Source organism: Lampetra planeri, chromosome 51, assembly GCF_965212315.1.
Source record: "Lampetra planeri chromosome 51, kcLamPlan1.2.h2, whole genome shotgun sequence".
Lineage (NCBI taxonomy): Eukaryota > Metazoa > Chordata > Hyperoartia > Petromyzontiformes > Petromyzontidae > Lampetra > Lampetra planeri.
Genome location: NC_136157.1, coordinates 4313729 through 4335821, shown reverse-complemented (window position 1 = coordinate 4335821; position 22093 = coordinate 4313729). Strand labels below are relative to the sequence as shown.

General features: G+C 42.6%; 1 protein-coding gene across 4 annotated transcripts in view; it reads left to right on the top strand.

Annotated features, from left to right (window-relative positions):
* LOC144734529 (sucrase-isomaltase, intestinal-like) overlaps positions 1 to 22093 on the top strand; it is a 332315-nt gene that overhangs the window by 31709 nt on the left and 278513 nt on the right. For all 4 annotated transcript variants that reach the window (XM_078616769.1, XM_078616770.1, XM_078616768.1 and 1 more), the window contains 2 exons: positions 6713 to 6825; positions 7418 to 7563. In XM_078616769.1, the coding sequence (XP_078472895.1) occupies positions 6713 to 6825; positions 7418 to 7563 (259 nt within the window). The remainder of the gene's footprint in view (positions 1 to 6712; positions 6826 to 7417; positions 7564 to 22093) is intronic.

Below are 22093 nucleotides of genomic sequence, written 5' to 3'. Positions count from 1 at the left end.
GGACAACAAATTAAACGCAAAAAAAAACAGTTCTAAAGAAATTATTTTTTGATACCTGACGTCTCTTTTGTTTAAATTATTAGAATCTAAAAAATAATTACGTCAAAATAATTATCTTACCGTTGGGACGTTATATTCGAATGTGAAATGTCATGAAGAATATTAAAATATATATATATAAAATTACGAACATATATATAAAAATCAAAAATCCCATAAAATGATCAGACAGTGCATACACGGTGATCGTTCAAAAATGTAATCATTAAAATCCAAACTTTCATTATTCAAATTGAAATCTGAAGTTGCACGTAAATATCCAGAAAAAAACTAAATAAAGTAATATTAAACTCACTGCTAATACGTACTTAATAAGAAGCTGCTGCTTTATGCAAACAGAAGCAGAACGAGCCACCCTTAAGCATTGAAGACATCTGCCAACACGTTTGGGCTATCGTGGGCTGTGTGAACCATCATCATCATCACCATGATGCAATCCGTAACTCAAGGACAAAGACTTCTCTTGCATTGGAAGAGATTTTCCCATGAATCCACAGGAATTCCACATCTTCATCAGGGGGCTCTTTAATTTCCTGCCCCAGTGCACTGTGACCGCCACTGTATAGTTTGTGTGTGTGTGTGTACGACGTTGACGGCCAATCGCAATGAGTCACGAGAATGCGTGTGACAAGAGACGCCCCTTCAGTCGTCCGACTTGTGAAAGGGCGATCCGGCTAGCGTCGGCGACAACGCTTCTTGCCTTGGCCCCCACCTCCGTGTCAGCCAAACAAACGCAGCGCGTCGGGGTCACAGAAGTGAACCATCGGTCAAGATCGATGGTGCACGACTGCCGTTCTGTGGCCAATTATGTCTGCTTTAAATTCCCACGCGATAAGCCACCTGCGTCAAGCTTTCATGTGGCCAGGTCGCTTCCGAAATATAAGCAATTAGTTCAGTGGGGTTTACATGGTAAGATAAAAAAAATGGTTTAGTTGTATTTGAATTATTTTTTAAGCGGTTTGTTTACCTTTTCTATACTTTACATTCCTATCGTGTTTTTGTGTTGTTTCTTGTTGCAACGTTCTCACCCACCCCTACTCCTCCAGTATAAATAAATATTATGATTGTGATAACACATCTCAAATTATCTCCATCTGTTTATATGGTATGTATGTACGTATGCATACGTACATACAACTTTTGTCAATCTATTGCTGGATGGAGACCCCCTCTGCCTCCCAATGCTTGGCGCCTATTGAGGGGTTATTTGAAAACTCTATGTGAGGAGCATAGATTTGTGAGTGTAAAAGTACAAAAAATCACACCACGTAGCCCAAGAGCGGCATAGAGCAACCTGCTGGGCATGGTGGGCGCGCATCTTAGCACTGCCCAGGTGTTGGACCTGCTTAGCTTCCAAGATCTAACAAGATCGAGCACATTGCGAGTAATTTGGCCACAGGCGTATGTCTAATTAAGAGCTCACGTTTGTTTTCTCTTTTGATAATAGACACCCAGGATGCAAACAAAAAAAAGGGCACACAATATCTCTGTGTAAAAAAAAATAGAACAAACGACCATGAATAACCAATTATAAGCATATGCACATGTCCCTTTAATTTTTGATGAGAGTGGTATAAATGCGATGATGGATTTACAGGGTGATGAGCTTCAAGCACAGCTGATTTGCGCGTGCGTCGCCTGTGCAATATCAGAGCAAATGTGCCAGCTTTCGAGTGGCATGTGGATTCTCTCTGCGATGAGTCCCACACCACTTGCGTTTGTACGCATTCAAAGACAAAGATCCCCCGTATAGCCTGTGATTGACTATTGGGGCAAGTGCTGTTGGCGATCACCTATGAAGGCCAGAACGCCACACGAGGGGGTGGGTGTCCAACACCACGCCTGGCCGCCTTTGTCTCCCCAGTGGTGATGTTTTTACACACCGCACCAGGTTTTTAGCGCAGCGCCATAACCGCTACTCTACCCCGCTCCTAACGCGTGCACACACACGCGCACGCATAGACACGCACGTGTGCACACACTCCCGATCTCGTGATGCATGGATTAACGCCCTTTCGGGGCCATACAACACATGGTCGCCTTATGTTTCCGGCGCAAAATTATCTCCAGAATGGGAGCCGTGTGTGCAGTTATAATCTGTGCTTAAGGTGTCTGTGCGCTATTTGGTGTGTACCCGGGATGGGTTCAACTTAGATTCACCATTCGTATGAGTACAGGATAACTCCCCTTATCTGTCACCCTATTTCGTTGAACTCCTATTAATTATCCACATGACCTAAAGCGTCCAGAAAAAAAGTTATGCTCTCAGTGGCCCTATTTTGTTCTACGCTCTCCAATCTTCAAAGTTGTTTCCCTTTCATGAGTTGTTTTCCTACAGAACATCTTCCTATCTTTCGTGAACGTTTTCACTGCTAAGTGGAAAATGTGTTCTATTATCTGCAATATTTGACAGATACATGGGGTAAATTGTATCCTATTACGTGCAATATTCAACCCCCATGTATAAGAGGAGATTATATACTCTTTGGTTGTTTTTGTAAAGTGACGTAGATAGAACATTAATAGAGCAGACGTTTCTATCGCAACACAAGCGACCGTCTTCAGGTGATTAACTCAACTAAATGATTTCTCAATTAAATAGTATCAATTTGAGACAGACGCCATCCAGGCATCCACTCTACGTTCGTCCTTGTGGAAGAGGTACGTAGATGACACGTTCATCAATTGGCCATATGGCCGACCAGCTCTGAACCAATTCCTCAACCACATTAATTCCATACACCCAGCCATAAAATTCACCATGGAGGTGGAAAAGGATGGCAAGCCACCATTTTTAGATGTTCTAATCGAAAAGAGATGAGATGGCTCAATGGGACATTGTCTACAGGAAAGCAACTCATACGGATGCCTACCTAAAACCTAACTCCCACCACCATGCATCCCAGAAGAATTCCCTCATCGAAAATCTACACCATAGAGCTCGATACATCTCCGACCATCATCACCTAGCCAGTGAACTGAAACACGTGCACCAAGCTCTCAAGATGAATGGATATTCGGACTACACAATCCGTAAAGCTACCACCTCAACCGTTGGGAAAGAACCATCAGAGGACCCTATCAAAACCATCACCTTGCCATACATAATAACGGTCACCTAAAATATTTCCAAAATCTTGAGCAAACACAAGATCCAGGCTCGATTTAACACAGTACATACAATTCGTGATCTGATCCCATCTGTAAAGGATGTGATCCCTGATATGCAATGCCCTGGCGTTTACAAACTAAGCTGTGTCTGCGGCAGTTGTTACATTGGGGAAACTAAGTGACATGTTTCGGACCGTGTTGGTGAGCATAAGGCAGATTTGAGACACGGTTGGACCAACACGTCGCCTGTGGCTGATCATTGTTTTAATGCGGTTGGCTCACACGAAATGTATTTCTCTAAGACGAAGGTACTCCGTAAGCCCACTGGCTATCAATAAAGATTCGTTTACGAAGCCATCTATATATACAGACACAGACACAATTTCCACTGAGAGGATGGGTACAAACTCAGCAATCATTGGAAAGACGTCATCAACCAGTTTAAGTCATAACTGGCTGTGATGTTCCCATCCTGCCACGTTCCGATGTTAATTTTTATTTTATTTTTCCCCGTGGCTTCGGCTCTCCGATTTCACATTAACAGGTTGAATTTCTCTGGCTCTGCGATCTCACACTAACATGCTAATTTATGATAATTGTTTTTTTACCCTTCTATCTGGCAACAAAACTGACACCTTTTTTTCAAGGAGTCATGTTTACATAGACCACAATACCTGCAGTCATAATTCAAACAAAAAACATAACTCTGATAATGTGCACTGTCCTTGGAGTTGATTGGTCCACACTCGAGACAGCTTTCCTCAGAGCCTAGTCTCACATGGGTTGGACCAGATGACGCCAAAAGGCGCATTTTGGCGTCATCTGGTCCAACCCAACCAATCAACTTCAAGGACAGTGCACATTATCAGAGTTATGTTTTTTGTTTGCATTATGACTGCAGGTATTTTGGTCTATGTAAACATGACTCCTTGTAAAAAAGGTGTCAGTTTTGTTGCCAGATAGAAGGGTAAAAAACCAATTATCATATTTTTACTGGCAAATGAGGTTCCAATGGTGTAAATGCTAATGTATCACATTAACATCGCCACCCGCGCACTCGTCTTGGAGGCCTCTTTCCGATCTGACATTAACATGCTAATTTATCACATTAACATCACTAGCCCCGCCCACTTCGTTTATGACCCTAGGACTCCACCCATTTTTAGCCTATAAAACAGTCTGCATTCAGCAGCTCCCCACCTCTTTTCTCCTGATGACGATAGCTTTGTTATGATCGAAACGTCGTAGTTTTTTGTTAATTTTATATTTATTATTTTTATTCACTTGTATCTATCGACATAATTCTACCGAAAGACGCCAAAAACATAAATAGTATTACATTCTTACGTTTACAGAAAAAAAATCTCGTTATACGGGTGGTATACGTGTAATGCCTTGACATGAAAATAAATAAATGTAAAAATACGTCAACTAGCAGAGAATTTCATTTTTCAGAGAATGACTCTGAACGATGACATCAAGTAATTAACTCTGGAATCACTTAAGTAAACCTATTTTTTACGTCCACAAAAGGGACACATTTTACATACCCTGCAAAAAGTTTTTTTTCTCATATCAATCAAACTGAAATTGTGAAATGTCAAAGGTGGAACTTTCCGTCTAAATCAATCGAAATCAAATTTAACGTGATCGGGTCTTTCACGTGATCAGCTTGGGACCATCGACTCACGCTGGAGAACTTGGTTTAATTGCGTGTGTCATTATATGGATTAAAACTCGGGTTTTCACTCGTTATAGCTCGTCACCTTGATATGTTATTAACCACCTGAAACACCCAGCCACCTCCAGAAAGAGAGCGCTCCAGTGGCGAGATGTTAACTCCCTTGGTATGATATGCCGGAGGTCGTGGGTTCGATTCCGACCCTATCGCTGATGAATTTGGATTTTGGATGTTCGCTTCGTGGTCACATGGGCTTTTCCCTCCACATTTAAAAACATGCATTTACAAAATTTGGCTGCGACAGATTTCCACATGACAAGCCGTTTTGCTTAGCTATCATTTGTGGCCAGGTCACTTCTGAGAAACGGCTATAATAGCTCAGTGGACCTTATCTGATTAATAAATAAAAAATGCTTTAGTTTAGAAATATGCTGATGAAATTAATATATATATCCAAGTTAATAATTATAAAATTGCACAGGGCTCAATTTATGATATACACCAAGGTCTCTTAAACGGGATAATGGTCACCAAAATCGATATAATAATTAGCAAAAAATGGGATTTAGATACGAATTAAAATGTTTCGATTTAAAGCTTTCGTGACTGCAGGGATTCATCTTCTTGGTTCTTTCGGTAAAGTCACGTAGAAGGGAAGTAATAAAATGAGAAAAATAAAATAAAACATAATAAAATAATTCTCACTTATTTTATTATGTTTTATTTTTATTATTTTATTACTTCCCTTCTACGTGACTTTACGGAAAGAACCAAGAAGATGAATTTAAATGTGTCAAACTCAGAGTCGACATTCCAATGAGGAAAGCACGCAGATGAGTGTTGCCGTGTGAGCTTTGCGATCATTTACAATTCGTTTGGCGAGGCTGGCTTGTGGTGCATCTTGACTGAGATAAGATCAGAGCCAATTTGTAAGTGGTTTCCCCGTGTACAATGAAACATTACTATAAATAAGGATGGAGCATAATTGTTTCGATTTAAATATTTATTCTCAGATATATTTACGATTGCAGCAAGGTTGTAGATCATGCGGACATATATGGCTGTGAGTCTAAGAAATGGGGATACTTTTCTAACACTTGTGTTTAGCTTCCAAATGAGACTAAGACATTTTAATTTCATACTCTATTCATAATACGTGTTTGTACATTTATCTTTAATCCACCAAGCCTCCACAGAGACTATTAAATGCCTCAATAACCTCAATTTACACATATAACGTTGCAAATTTCACCTTGCCATACGAAATAAGATTTCAAACTCTCACGACCCACAGTGCACACCACCTTATGTCAGAGTATAGCCCTGGAAGTTGATGTCACGCATCTACTTGAAAACTCTGATCAATAGACCCCTTCCATAGACATTGATATGAACACGTACGTTTCATATGCATAAGCAATTCACATGAATATTAGTCATGCGTTCTCGATTTCTGGATTATTCCGAAAAATATGAAAATGGGGCCTAAACACAAGCTTTCGAATGGTCCGAAATTTTTTGTTTTCGAATTGGAAGGTTTGACATCACAGGAAATGATGTTACTTATGTTAAGTCACTTTTGGAATGTGCTACTTCTAGCACAAGAAACACGTTTAAGTATTACGTCACTTAGATAATTGTTCTTAAAAAGACTAAAATCTGAATTTCGAAATGTGTTAAGCCGAAATGCATTCATCATATTTTCAAAGCACATCCGTCGTATATACAAAGTGGCTACAGTTTGACCTTTCAAGACGATTAACCAAATTCTACTTAAGCAGTGCCGATGTGCGCTCGGCTAACTCTGAAGAGAGTGGTTGGTGAGTGTGTGCTCCGTGTGTGTGTGTGTGCTGTGCACAGGCTTTAAATACGAGCTGAATAGCATCCCGACCCCAGCAAGGTTTGGGGGCGACATCATCAACCGGCTGCTCCTTGAAGTGGAATTGCAGACTAAGACCAAGCTACACTTCAAGGTAGGCAGGCAGACGGGCAGGCAGTCTTTCTCACTACTTAAATGCCTTCACTCGCGAATAAAAAAAGAATGCGTTACCATTTGCTTCTGTGCTTAAAGCCACTTGAACGGCACGGTTTTGGTGCGTTCCATATTTTTGCAAAGTTCCATTTATTACCGTTCGTAGAATTAGTTCAGAGTTTTATTGTTGATGTATCATCTAACGCGTGCACAGAATGGTTAACGTATCGATACCCCCACCGAAATAATTACGGAAGAAATGATAGAGACCACAGCTTTTTACTACAAAGCCTCGACACGTCTCTCACCAGTCTAAATACGCTTATTACATATTTTACCACTCTCCCCTGTTACACATGGAGCGATTGCTTTCATAATAGGCAATCACCTTCGAAGCAGATATCGATATAGTCATGAAAATCAGTGGAGTATCTTCAAATTATTTAGTGCATTCGTATGTTTTAATTAATCCCAAGGCCCACTTGATTTGCTTGGAGGTGCTATGCATTCTCTAAAAGTCATGGATGAACTACCACAAAGCCCAGCGGCACACCCCTATCTATCCCTGCTCAACTCGACTCTTCGTCTCGCAGATCACGGATGCCACGGCATCACGCTTCGAGGTGCCACTGGTGCCACGGTTCACCGGCCAGGCCGCCAGCGAGACCCTGTATGGCGTGGAGGTCATCGAGAAGCCGTTCGGCATCCGCGTCATCCGCAAGGCCACCAACATCGTGCTGTGAGTCGCCTCGCCTGGGACCCCACTTGTCACTACCCACCCCTCCCCCCCACTCTCTGCTCGCTCCACTTGTGGACCGTGCAGTATGCCACTGTTTCTGTAAATGTTGTAAATTGTGTGGGTTTACTCTCCAGCACACCGGTGTGCTGAAGCAGTAACGAATTGGCACGTTTTGTTTACACGACTAACCTTGCTAATTGGCTGTGTCGGGTGTTGGTGGATTAAAGGGCACATTTATATTTACACGATGTAACCAATTACAAAGCTACACGAACTATCTCCTGAAGCCCTCTCGTGGCTATGGGTGCTTCAAAAGAATGTTAACACTTAAATTTCGATTTAAAGCTTTCGTGACTGCAGGGATTCATCTTCTTGGTTCTTTCGGTAAAGTCACGTAGAAGGGAAATAATAAAATAATAAAAATAAAACATAATTCTCACGACGTTTCGGCCACAACGCAAGCAGCCGTCCTCAGGTGAAGAACAGGTCTGTCGGAAAGACAGCGTCTGAATGACACTTATATGGGACTATCATTCTTAATAGAAAAAACGGATAATACAGTGTAACATGATAACAAATGTATCTTAATAGCTTCAAAAATCAAAGAGTCTCTGCTCATTCGCCATTATTGTCAGCACATGCCTGGAATCTTCTCCAGGTGGTCTCCAGAGATGTGCACTTCTATGAAGCCACATCTATCCGTTTTTAGCAACACCAATCTGGACTGACCACCAGAGTAAATTGTCGTCAGATGAACTTTCTGAGACAAGGTGCGTGGAGGAGCCCTCATGCAGCAGTGCATAATAAGTACATTATATTTTGATTTAAAGCTTTCGTGACTGCAGGGATTTATATTCTTGGTTCTTTTAATAAAGTCACGTAGATGATTGTTTGTGTTGCAATCGAAACGTCGTGACAATTTTATTATTTAATATTTTTTTTCTTTTATTGTTTCCCTTCTACGTGACTTTACCGAAATAACCTAGAATAAGTACATTATACATGTCTCAGATCTATTTGCTCGTCTTGTTATGATTCAATTGGCGATTGTTAAAATGTTATTGTCGTGATTTCAATGCAATTTTACCACACCTCTGAGTAGCACAGTTGGCTATGTACGGCATGAAAAAAGTTCAACATGCGTAAATACATTTGATGACATTTTTTTCACTTTTTTGTCTCGTTTTTGAACATATCATGATGATTCTTTCTTGTATTTGTTTCCATCTTGTTTGTAAAGTAGTAGGTTTTTACCCTTTCAAACAAAACTGAATAAAGGTGTCAGTTTTGTACCAGTTTAAAAGGGTAAAAACCTACTACTATATTTTGCCACTGGTAAAAGAGATCTCATAGTGTAAATTGTTTGTAAAGCTTGAGCTGCTCCATCTCCCTCTCTCAATTTAAGGCCTCGGCACAGATTCGTTGTCCTTCTGTTTGTCTTGGTGTGTGTCTCGCTCGGTGTGTCTCTGCATGTGTGTCTGACTATGTTGTTTCCGTGTCTGTGTTTTATCATTCATTTTTACCTGATGATGGCTGCTTGTGTTGCAACCGAAACGTCGTATTCTATTATTATTTGATTTGATTTTCTACGTGACTTTACCGAAATAACCAAAGAGTCATTAATGTAATTTAACCATATGAATAATTGTAAATAATTGATCTCCTATGTAGTATGCCATGCATGTATCATGAGTGAACACGTGGATTTGCTAATCAATGATTAACAGAATGAGTTACAGTGCAATACACGTGTGTCTGTCATGCATTCTGCCATAGTTTGCATTATCATGATGCTTGTTCACCCAGGAAAGCCTCAATGAGTCCCCCGACGCTTTATCGGGAGGGTCCTGCCAAGTTTTCGCAGTAGGGGAGTGATGATCGCTATGTGTATTCCAATTGAGTCGTTTGCAATGCAAAATAGGCAAATTTTGACCATGACGCTGGCACACAATGGCACACTCTTGCAAAAGCTGTCGGGGGATCTTTCACGTCCACTGTGAAGCAGACAGCGCGTAGTGTAATTGTGGATATTACGCAACGCGGTATTAACCAGGGCGGCTCTTACTGGATTCGAACGATGGACCTGTGCAACAGATTCAGAATTTGTATTTGTTTATACTGGAGGAATCCGATGAGCTATAAAGCTCTTTTTCGCAGTGGCAAATGCGTTAGCGCTAGGCCGCTTCACTGCCCTCCGCCGTTAAGGGGCTTTCGCCAAACTGGCGAACTTTAATGGAAAATCAGCATTTGCACGAAAATGTTGTTTAATTGTCATCATTTAGAAGGAGGGGGGAGCTGACCGTTCAGCCCACCACTCCTGACACTGCAGGGCCAGCTTTGCCCTTAGTCGCGCAGTAAAATAGTCAGGGACCCTACCGCCCCCTTCCCCAGGATTCTCTGCACCTCCGATTAACACGGTTGGCTACGTACGATGCCAAAGGACGGCTGCTTGCGTTGTGGCCGAAACGTCGTGATAATTATTTATTTTATTTTATTTATTTTATTTTATTTATTTTATTTTATTTTTTTCCTTCTACGTGACTTTACCGAAAGAACCAAGAAGATGAATCCCTGCAGTCACAAAAGCTTTAAATCGAAATTTGATGCCAAAGAAGTTCAACATACATACATACATACAGGGCTAGATCCATCTCCCGCTAACTCTGTGCCATGTCGTTTCTCAAAAACATCAGTGATCGTGGCCTCCCTTCCATTTAGCTCAGTCCATGATATTTACACAATTCCTTAGCATTAGACACCCACAGTTGCATCAAATTGCTCAAATTGCTTTTGCGCTTAATTCGCTGTCTTCCCTAGATTCATGTATCTCTAGTTTTTCCAGTCAAAAGAATGTATTCAGTAAAGACCTGTTGTAAAATCAAAACAGTTCAAACCAAAACACCGGGCGCTTGCGTGCTGAACCCGGTGTCACACTGAAGATTTGGTAATAAATTCGAGATTAAATAGCGATTCTGGCTTCTATAATGCTCTGAGATTCTCTCAATCGCTGGGCTGAGTAGTATCGCTCCATTGATTGCATGTTTAACTTGCTGCCAAGGTTTATGCCTGGGGTTTTTTTTGTCATCCCTCCACCCTGTCTTTATGGAGCTCTGTTTGCTCGACTGAAGCAGATTTTAATCATAAAAGGTGCCCGCTAGACCATAGCCAAAATGTAGTTATTTCCAGAGAGTTTTTGGCTCTGTTTTTAAAGAGGTTATTAATGCCGTTTGTGGCCTTTGCTGTTTTGTTCTCTCCCCGAACACCATCCTCGTATAAGCCTCAGGCTATCCTGTATTTTGATCTGTTTTATTATTGTTATTATTATTGTTAGTACTTTATTTATTGTTTTTGGTCACATCGTAGGCTGTGAATAGGCGATTGCTAAGGGGTGCATTTTCTGAATTGGTATGTGAAACATTGTGTTTGTGCCACATCCTAATACTTACGGTATATGTAATGTATGTAAATTAAAAAAATGAAAGTCTTCGTGCAGTTTAATCGTAATGAACGACCTCCATAGAAGTGAGACAAACCACAATCGCATGATTTTTATCAGGAATTTATTTCGAAAACTTTACAATTAATATTTCAATAGTTACCGATAGCGGCAACCAGACGAGAGAGTGTATTTTATTAGAATACATTTAAAATGTGAAGGCATGTTAGGAAAAAAAATCATTTCTAATATGTATTCAGACAATATACATGCTCATAACAATCCAAAGCAGTATTTAAACCAGTGTTTATTATAAATTATGTATGAATACAATAACCTCGAACATCAAAACGTGTACTTTATTATTTTAATCAAATAGCCCCACATGTAATTAATATCCACGCTCATAACCCCAAACATAATTTAAACCTGTGTTTATTATATAATATTTGTGAATTACAATAACCTATAACATCAATACATGTATTTTATCATTTATATTAAATTAGCTTCACATGGAATAAAAAAACAACGAATTTTAGTATTATTGTTGATAAATATAACATAACGTTGAATGTGTGTATTTTCTATCTTAGTTATCATATCTATATATCCATAATAGAGGTTTTTGGATAGATTGCGTAAATATAAATGTGTCATTTAACCCGCCACCACTCGACACAGCCAATTAGTAAAGGGTTTGTCGCGGAAACAGAACATGCCAATTTGTTCCTAGCACAGCACACCAGTGTGTTGGAGCGTAAACCCACAACATTTACAATTTGAGTACGACATTGTCGCCAGTAACTACGACTAGCATCATCAGGTGACAGACAGAGTTGTGGAGAAATCCTCCTGTTTCGGTCTTAAATAGATGGATAAATGCGAGCCAATCAGGTTCGAATGCCAAAGGGAGGGGGGGGGGTAAATTTATGCATATCAATTACAATGGATACACATTAGCGGTTAGGTTATTCAGAGGGTAATCAACATACAATATACATACACAGCCTACGTGTTCAACGAATATCTATTTATTGACAATCCGGCCAAGGGCCACTTTGGGTAGAGCACACGTTTGGTTCAGGTATGCTGTGGTTCGTGACAGGTAATTGGCATGTAAAAGCAGAGCATTGCCAGGCTGACTCAGCCTGACTCAGGCTGCCATTGCTCTGCGGTTTAATGAATGTGGAATTTCCACCGCCGGCTTAGAGACGCCAAAAAGAAACAGGTGCTACCCCATTTGCCTGTGTTTTTTGGAGGGATATACTTTGCCTTACAATTTGTTTTGATCAATCCATAATAGCTGTACAATATATACATATTTTAGAATCAATTCACTTCGTGCCTTTTCTCCCAGCATAGAAATGTCCATCACAATGTAAAATATATATAATCTATAACCATAACTGTACAAAACAAAAGACCTCAATGTCTTGATGTTGCATATTTTTTTTATAATTTAGTCATGACCAGTGACTCGAATAATGATAAAACATCAACATCAAGCCGTGTGGGTTGATGGTATAGACCTATTCTGTATTGCTTTTTTTTCCTTCAAAAATTTATTTTATCATTACCAACCCCCCCCACACCCCCCAACTTTCAATTTGAGTCCCAGTGAAATGGAACAGGGCTTTCAGTGTTACTTGTGGATAAAATTGTGAGAAAGGATTTATAAAATTGGATTTCACCTTGTAATGTTTGTGAGCAGAGGCCAAACTGCAACGGCACACGTGGAGCTCGGTGCATGCTATCTTTGTTTGGTCCTTCAGCTGGTATTTTTGTGTTAAGGTTGCCTGGTTGTTCAAGATACCAACAACAAAAAACATGCCTCATCATTATCCATACTTCCATTACCCATGCTTTGGGTGGCTGTGTCTGTCCTCATGCACAATGCTCTGGGCGATCATAAACATTATTTCGTTTCCCCCATAGCTTCCATATTCCTGTCTCATCTTGCTGAGTCCATTTCTCCTCCACCTCTGTGTTGCTGTGTCATCTCTCTTCTCCCCATCTGCTCCTCAGCTTTGCATGCTCTGGTTGCCCAATATTAATGGCAGGTATATCTGGCTTGTCGTGTTGTACTGCATAAGCCCTGTGTGGCCTTTGTGGTGGATAAGGGAATAATGCGATGGGCTTATAAGCTGTTCACGCCCGAACTTGCAGAGCATCTACACGGATCTGGGCTAAAAAAACGCACTCGGAGGTGAACGTGCAAAAATATGCAGAAACACACACTCCTTCCCATTATCAATGCATCATAATCCATCACTGTCGGCATCCTCGGTTCTGTAGATTAGTTTGTATGAAAGAAGGTGAGGTGGGGGGGATGTTGGATTCAAGCTGTTTGTGATCACGTGGCTACTTGCCACTTGAGCAGGTGACACGGTGCTGGGGCCCAATCTTTTTTTTTCCTCTCTAAATTATGACCTCAAATGCCACAAGGGTGAGCCAACTGCCTGTCAATTGGGCCTGCACGGGCAGTCAACCTGAATGCGCTTGGAGAAATTGTGTTCTTCCCTGAAGTTGACTCGGCCTTAAATGTGCTGACTAAAATTACTCTCCCCGCGGGCGCCATGCCTGCCTTTAGGGGTGCTCACCAAACACAACTCAAATCGGTATAGGGAAAGATGCTGAAATATATATTTTAGTTTTTGACTCTCTTGGCATCCGTGCAACATCAGCAAACATACGGCCATGCTACTGGATCTCAAGTCCACTCGTGGGCTGTTTGATGTCAATAACAGGACCTCCATTAGCAATACTTTCCCAAACATTCTAGACCCTTTTTAAAAAAATTATTGCTGTGGATTTCACACCTGATGATGATTGCTTGTGTTGCAGTCGAAACGTCGTGAGAATTTGTATTTTTTATATTTGTATTATTTCCCTTCTACGTGACTTTACCGAAATAACCAAGAATATTCTATACCCAATTATAAGGGTTATTTCAGTTGTTGTACGCCTGAGTGTTACTCGTTTGATGCAAGGATAGCATTGAAATAATTCTTGCCGTGTTGTGTATACACGTGTAAACACACTTAAGCCTATGTGCGCAAGTGTCCAATAAGGCACGTGCGTGTATGACAATGTGGGGAACAGTTGTGGGGAGCGGTGGTGTCGTGGTTAGCACGCTGCGCTACGACCAGGGCGACCCGAGTTCCATTCCACTCATTGGCTCATATTCGAACCCCTCCCCTGGGCATCCCCCCCCCCCGCGCCCCGCCCTATGTCGACTCAGCCTTAACTGAGTACCTGGTGCGATGTGTAACCAGCACTAGGGAGACAAAGGCGGCCGGGAACGGCGTTAGCCACCCACCCTCTCGTTTGACGGCTTTCAAAGACGCTCGCGCTAACAGCTGTTGCCTCAACACTCAGTTGAAGGCTATACGGGGGCAGGTTTTTTTTCCCTTTGTTTGTCCCTGCGTGAGCATTTCTCCTAGACGTCTGGCGTTGCTGAGTACTGTCTAAGCAGGCACGTGTGAGTGCACATTTTGCTGACGAAATGGCTTTGCCAGGCTTTTAATTGGGCGCAGGAAGACTCACGGGTGTGCTCTTGGGACCTGCCTTGCTGCCTTGCAACTGCCATCTTAGCATTTTTTTTCCTTTTTGTAGCATTTTCTTCCAATTTTTTTGTTACTTATACGGTAAAAACTGCTTTTATTTCTTTAGAACTGCTTTTTTGTTTAGTTTGTTGTCGTTTCCCGCACCTCCGATTCGCACGGCTGGTTACGTATGGTGCGAAAAGAAGTTCAACATACATATATAATTGCAGTAATATTCATGCTCCACATTTAAAATGCACTGCGTGTAACATCGATGCTCTAAAGAGTGTTGAGAATGAGAGGTGCACGGACGCAAAGTTGTCAGACATATCCGCAATTAACAGAAGTCATTTCACGAATGATATACTTAATGTGTGGCCTAATACTTCTTGCTGTTCCCAGTTTAATAAGCACCTCCGTCCAGCTGTGTCCGTCCGACCTCTCCCTCCGTTCGTCCTTTCTGAGGACTCACTTCCACGTGTTGTTTTTGCAACACATCAATTTACAAAATCACCAAAACCATTTTGCTACTAAAACTTACCACACACCGCACCAACACCGTCAGACCGGAGATGTGTTGACCGGTTGCGCGTGTGCCATATTATTCATCATATTCCTCCTCCGCAAAGAAAAGAGGCTCTCGCAATAAAGGTGTTTGGGTTAGATCGTGTAAGCATAAATGCGTCGTAACCCTCCACCACCCGACACAGCCAGTAAGGTTTGTCATGTCAACAACGCGCCAATTAGTGACTACTTCAGCCCACCTGTGTGTTGGAGAGTAAATCCACGACGCATATGTAGATATGAAACAATCGCTTATATAACGTGCTTAAAAACATCTGTCTCTCTCTGTTACCCAGGAGCAAGCTGTAAGTTATTTGCAAAAAACCAATAGCCACATGCCACTTATTAATTTAGAAGTTGAAGAGCAGCGGAGATGGTGGAAGCCTTTAATGAAATTCGCGCCGATTTGCTCCTCTCAAAAAGATTCATCTGCAGAATTTAATTCAGGTCAGCGTGGGCAAAAGTGCCCTCATTCAATTCTGTGTTCTATGCAAATTGCCACAAACCAGCACACAGCTTTGAATTATGCTAATATTTTTTTTCTCCACTGTTTAATTAGCCTTAATTATTAATATGCTGTGCCCCATGGCCTCAGACCAATTGCTATGCAGTGCTATTAAAACTTGTATTTTTGTTTGGTGTTTATTTAATTATGCTACAGTACTTAAATATTCATGTGCAGTATTTCTAGATGTGTGTGTATGTACGTGTGCTTATTTACATGCCAAAATAATTGAACAAGACACTAAGAGTCACTATAACCTAACGTTAGACTTATGTCTACTTATCAGTGCACATTTATGGGATGGTGATGATCACATAGATTATTCACAGCTGTCTCCCAACACAATATATGTAGTTCTAGGTTAGCAGCCAGGCCCCTGTCATTGGAATGTTGATTTTCCACCATGAGCTCAATGCTGTTCGATAAGTGTCGCCCGATGCTAGTGTGAATAGGAGAGCAAAAGTGGACTGTTTAATTATTATATAAACACCTGGGGTGTTTTTTTTTTATTATAGGTTAACGCAGACCTTGCAGGGAATTGCGTTCATGTTATCACTGAACTCTGGACAGGCTCCGTGGTAAGCACAGTGACAATGTGTTCACTACAGCTCCACGTCGCGTGTGTGATTTTCAGAGAACATCCAGAATAAAAGAAACATTATTTTCCTTACACAGTTTTTCAATTTTTCACATTTTTTGCATGCAGAGCATGTAGCACACTCAGAACGCCACTTGCGGTGTTGAAGCGAGAGGAAAATAGTGCATGCAGTAGCGATTTAGGAATTTACTTTTGGAATACCTGCTGACACGAAGTAGATCTATTCTTACTCGTTGAGAAATATTTTCAGGAGCTAAATGCCAATGTCGAGGTCTGCGAGCCACGAAATGGCTTCAGCAGAGAGAGAGAGAGAGAGCCGTTTTTAATGTTTCTCTTTCGTTGAAGGAGCGCAGACCACAGCGGGTTTACGATACGGTCCATAGTTTGGGTTGCATGGTCACAATCGCACTGCTGTGGCTTGTTCTTCATTATCCATTCATGAAGGGGATTTCTGTATCGGCCTGTTGATGTTCTGATGTGGTTGACGGTTACACCCAGTGTCTTCGAGGAATGTCAACGCCAGGAGGTTGCTATATTTAGGTCTCGAATGAGGTGTTTATTCTGGACGTACAATATCGTAGTCCGTGTGTATTTAGGGGTTCAACAGTGGCGCTGCTTCCTTTTGAACCCGACCACCAGAGTTCAATTCCTGGCCATGGCTAAATATCAGTGTCGATTGAAGTTTGAATCTGTCGTGGCACCCACCTTCACAAATCCGGTGCCTGGCATGGTGGATGGAGTATGCTCAAACATTGCCCATGACCGACACGGGGGTTTCGAAACGCTTTTCATCCAGCAGTGGATATGAGAAAGGAATGAAACTTGTCAATTGTTGTGACGTGCATTTGTGATGCTCGTGGCAGTCAACTTCACTCCACAACCTTCGCGACGCCACGCAGTTTCTTCCTTTTCACTCTCATCTCTCTACGATAACGATCAATGCTATTCACACCTCTGGCACTTTTAATGAAGAATTCTGATGATTCGAATTATTCTGATGATTCATTGACAGTGTTTACCCTCATCCATACGGTATAATCAACCGGCATTATTGTGGGACACAACTACTAAACTAGTTTTTGTTAATTATACTAGGTAAGGCCAACTGAGTTCCATAGTTATTTTTCAGAAGCGACCTGACCATAAATGATAGCTCTATGAAGTGGCTTATCACGTGGAAATTGACAAGCCAAATACTTTAAACGCATGTTTCTAAATGTGGAGGGAAAAACCGGAAGACCTGGAGAAAAATTACATGCGACCACGGAGAGAACATGCAAACTCCAAATATACAGGCGTCAGGGTCGGTATCGAACCCACGACCTCCTGCATATCTGGCGAGGTAGGTAATAGTCTAGTTTAGTATATATGTGCGTGCGTGTTTAACTTAGATCGCACAGTACATAGCCAACCGTGCTAATCGGAGGTGCGGCGGAAGACTACAAACTAAAGACAAAAGCAGTTCTAAAGAAATGCGTTTTCAATATAGATGTAAAAGTTCATATTAGAAAGAATAGCTTTACAGACAGCCGCAGAAGCGCATCTGAAAGTCCGTGATGCAGTGACCGTCTTTGTTCGATGGCTAGCCAAAAACCGCTGCGAGGATGACCGGAAAAGTTTTAAGTTTATACCTACAGAAAAAAAAAATCTCTAATAGGAATAATTACCTCCCAGACTACGTGCGGTTTTTTTCTTTCTTCCAAATTCGTTTGGCGCAGGAATAGGAATTGTGGGTAAATATGGCTGCGGATAAGAGGCACCTCACTGCACTTGGACATCTGCCGCGTTCGTGGCTCGTGTGTGCCTCTCTGCGCGGCGGCGGTGTACACGCACATTCGTCTGTGTGGGTGTCAATTAAACGGTGTTGCGCGCCTGCAGGTGCGTGTCTGTTTAATGGCACATTACACACAGTCGGTATTCCCTGTGCATTAAGAGTGAGCAGAGCGAGAAATTAAAAAACCTGCACATTTGACGGCCGATTACTCGAAAATTACTCGAGATAAAAACGGCAAAAAAAGCGACCCAATCTCTCCAACGCAGCGAGCGCTTCGAATGTGAATAGTTTAAACCAATACATTATGCGTATGGTGCCTGATAATCGGAACAATAACGTGAATTGGATTAAGTGTGTGCGGTTGTCAATTTGTATGCATCAGTATCACCATCTGTTATCTGTCCACTGTTTGAGAAAGCCACCTGATACATTATGGTCGAATTCGTATGACCACAACAAGCCACATTATTCTGCGTCTGGATTTCAAACATTTCTTATTTGTTGCGCACGTAATAAATCAAGCACGAGGCCAGAACATTTTTGACTGACTTTAAAAATCCTTCGGGACACTAGGACACAGGGACAGCCTTTCTGAAATTGTGACTATCCCGGCCAAAATAGCAAATTTGGCAGCCTAACCGATTCGGCCATCCCTCTCACATCTGACCAGAATATCACCACGGAGGGAGCCATGAGCGCGTGCACACACAGTGCACACGGCAGAAAACCCCACCTTCTCACTCAATCTCACTTACCGTAACTCATTATGCCGCTGTGCCATGCCTATGGGTCAATCATGATTTAACCACGTCCTCACCACGGTTTCGCTGAGAAGCCAGAGGTTATTTGTGCAGGGTTGATTTTTGGATGGGGGTGGGGGTCTCCGTGTAGCGTAGAGCCTCTTAAGGCAAGTGCTGATGGCAGACCAGGGGTGCCGCCTTGGGGGGTAATGATGGGTGACAGGGGGAGACAGGCACTGTCATAGCTCTGAAGGTGACATAAAAAAATCTGAGATAATTCATGACCATATCTGGCCATGAGTGGCACACAATCGGGGCATCCTGTGACATGTATGGGGGGGGGGGGGGGTCTTTAAAAAACATTAACAAGTGCAGGTGGCTGCGGTGGCTAAGTCATATTTGGGCAGCAACCAGGAATTGATATTTTCCAAAAATAGGGTGACAGGAATAGAGGCACAGACATGCATGGATACATTGTTAGCCTGAGATTTCCCGATGACTTTTTCAATATAATGGCCAATGGAGTTACTTGCTGGATATTATACAACGTAAAGGAAAAAGAAAGACGACATAATTGGGTACAAGACACATTTGAGCAGAAACGTTTGACCCGCAACAAGTTCGATGAACAATTTGACATAACAGTATGAGAAACAGAACTAATAAAACACATTAGGGTATTTTTTTACCGAGGACAGTTATTGAAGGTGGACAATAGCAGGTTGGAGTGCTCTGGGCAAATTAACTTCATAGTGAAAGAGCAACGTGCCGATATTCTCAACAACAACAACAACAACCATTTAATTGGTGTACATCACCTGTCGTGACGCAAATCAAAAGCGCGTGGGCATTGACGAAATACGATGTCTCTTGACGCGCCATTAGAGGAGGAGACCGAAGTGAACAGACTCGCAATGCACGTGTCGCAGACGGTCAAACAGCGCGCACGCTATCGAAGAGCATATTTATTGGCCACCCTGGGTGTGTCCAATTCAAACGACCGGGAGACCAAAAACATAAAAAAGCGGGTTGCTCTCACCGGGGGGACTCAATTATCCACGGCGCCGTAGCGTGGCTGATGGATGACAAACGGATCGAGGCGCATTGCCTGCCACCCTCCCTCCGTATGTACAACTCGCGCTCTTGCCACCGTTGGGGACGGAGGTCATCCATCGCTTAAGTCTCCAGGTGCCGCAGCATTAATGGTTTTACAAGCGGGGCCGTTTGCCTCTTTTATCCCCCCTCCCTCGTGATACATGAATAGACGCACGCACGCGCAAAAATCCCCCGTATAGCCTGAGCAGACTGTTGTGGGCAAGTGCTGTTAGCGAGCACCTATGAAGGCCCGAACGACACACGATGGGGGTGGGTGGCCAGCACCACGCCCGACCGCCTTTGTCTCCCTAGAGGCGGGTGTTTACACACCGCACCAGATACTCATTTGAGGCTGGAAGATGCAAATAATCGCCATCGGTGTTGGCCGTGAGCGGGAATCGATCTCGGGTCGCTGGGTTCGTAGCGCAGCACGCTAACCGCTACACTACCGCTCCCAACGCACACGTATACACACATGCATACACACGTGCGTGCAAGTTTAAAGAAGGACTCCGACGCTTGCTTTCGAGCAGTGGTTCTTAACCTGGGGTGCACGCACCCCCCTGGGGGTGCGAGGTGCCCCTTTTTAGGCGCGCGAGACGTGGCCAGATTTGTTTAGAAGGTAAAACTAAAATTATCGAAAACACAAATAAAGCACGGGCTTGTGTTGCGATCTAAACGTCGTGATATTTTTTTATTATTTTTCTATCTACGTGGCTTTACCGAAAGACCCATAGAAAATGTATTCCTGCAGTCACGAAAGCTTTAAGTCAAGATTTAAGTACAAACGCTTTGTTTCATCAAACCCTACGTATTTATTGACATTCTACGTGTTTTTTTGTTTTTTTTACGATTGAGAACCAAAACAATGAGTCGCAAGGCTTGCAGCAAAGGTTAATGAACCTTAACCTTTAGAGCAACGGCTCCGAGTTCATGGCGAGGCTGCTCACGTCCAAGCGCAACGGGCCGGTGGTGGTGGTGGTGGGGGTTCTATGCCGCACGCACGCACGCACGAACGTGCGCTGGGAAAACTACGCCCGCGAGCGATGCATATTGATCAGGCTGATCTATTCGGTTGCGCGCGCCACTTGTTAACATGGCAGAAAGCTGCCCGAGCAAAAGGCACGCGCTTGTGAACGACGGCCGGCCGGTAATGAATTTGCGCGCGGCGTTCAACGTCACTCCCGTCACGTTGAACGCTGCTGGCAAAAATTGTGTGCGCGCGCAGCCAATAGGATTCGTGTTGTGGCACGCGAATTAGGATTTGTTGACGTGCAGGCAATATGATGTGCGTATGTGTGCGGCCAATAGGAATCTCGTGGTGGCAGGAAATAGGATGTGTGTGTGTGCAGACGATAGGATTTGTGTATATGCATCCAATAGGTATTGCGTGCTGGCAGGCAAACGGAATTATGTATGTGCAGCCAATAGGAATCTCGTGGTGGCAGGAAATAATATATGTGTATGAGCATGCAATATGAATTACGCATTTGCAGCCAATAAGAATCGTGTTGTGGCAGGATATAGTATTTGTCTGTGAGCATGCCATAAGATTTGCGAATTTGCAGCCAATAGGAATTGTGTGGTGACAGGCAATAGGATTTCTGTACGTGCAGCCAATAGGAATATCATGATGGCAGGAAAAATTATGTTGTGTAAGTGCAAGTCAAATTGTAATCGCATGGTGGCAGGCAATAGGATTTGCGTATATTCGCACGACATGGTTGGAATCAAATAACAACAGACAGAAGTGGTGCACGTGTATCAGAGTAGTTAATTTGGGAGATGCAATTTACCGTGTATAGGTAAAGGTGGAGTCCTGAACTGTTTTGCTCATGCCAATGCTGGCAGAAAGGCCCTCTCCACAGAGGGAGCTCTAGAGCTCTCCACAGAGGGAGCTCTAGAGAGCTTTAGAGAGTCCCTCTAGAGGTTATTTGTTGCTGACTCTTCCCACCCGTCTAAACCTATTGGTAGATGTGGGAGTATTCACAATAAAAAAACCAATACACTTTAAAATCTATATTTATTTTACCAGGTAAGGCCCATTAAGCTATACAGCTATTTCCAGAAGCGACCTCGCCACAAATTATAGCTCAACGAAGTGGCTTATGTGGAAATTTCTCGCAGCCAAATACTCTAAACACATGTTTCTAATGCGGAGGGAAAAACCGGAAGACCTGGAGAAAATTCCACGTGACCCCGGAAAGAGAGACATGAAAACTCAAAATATACAGCAGGCATCAGGGTCGGCATCAAATCCATGACCTCCT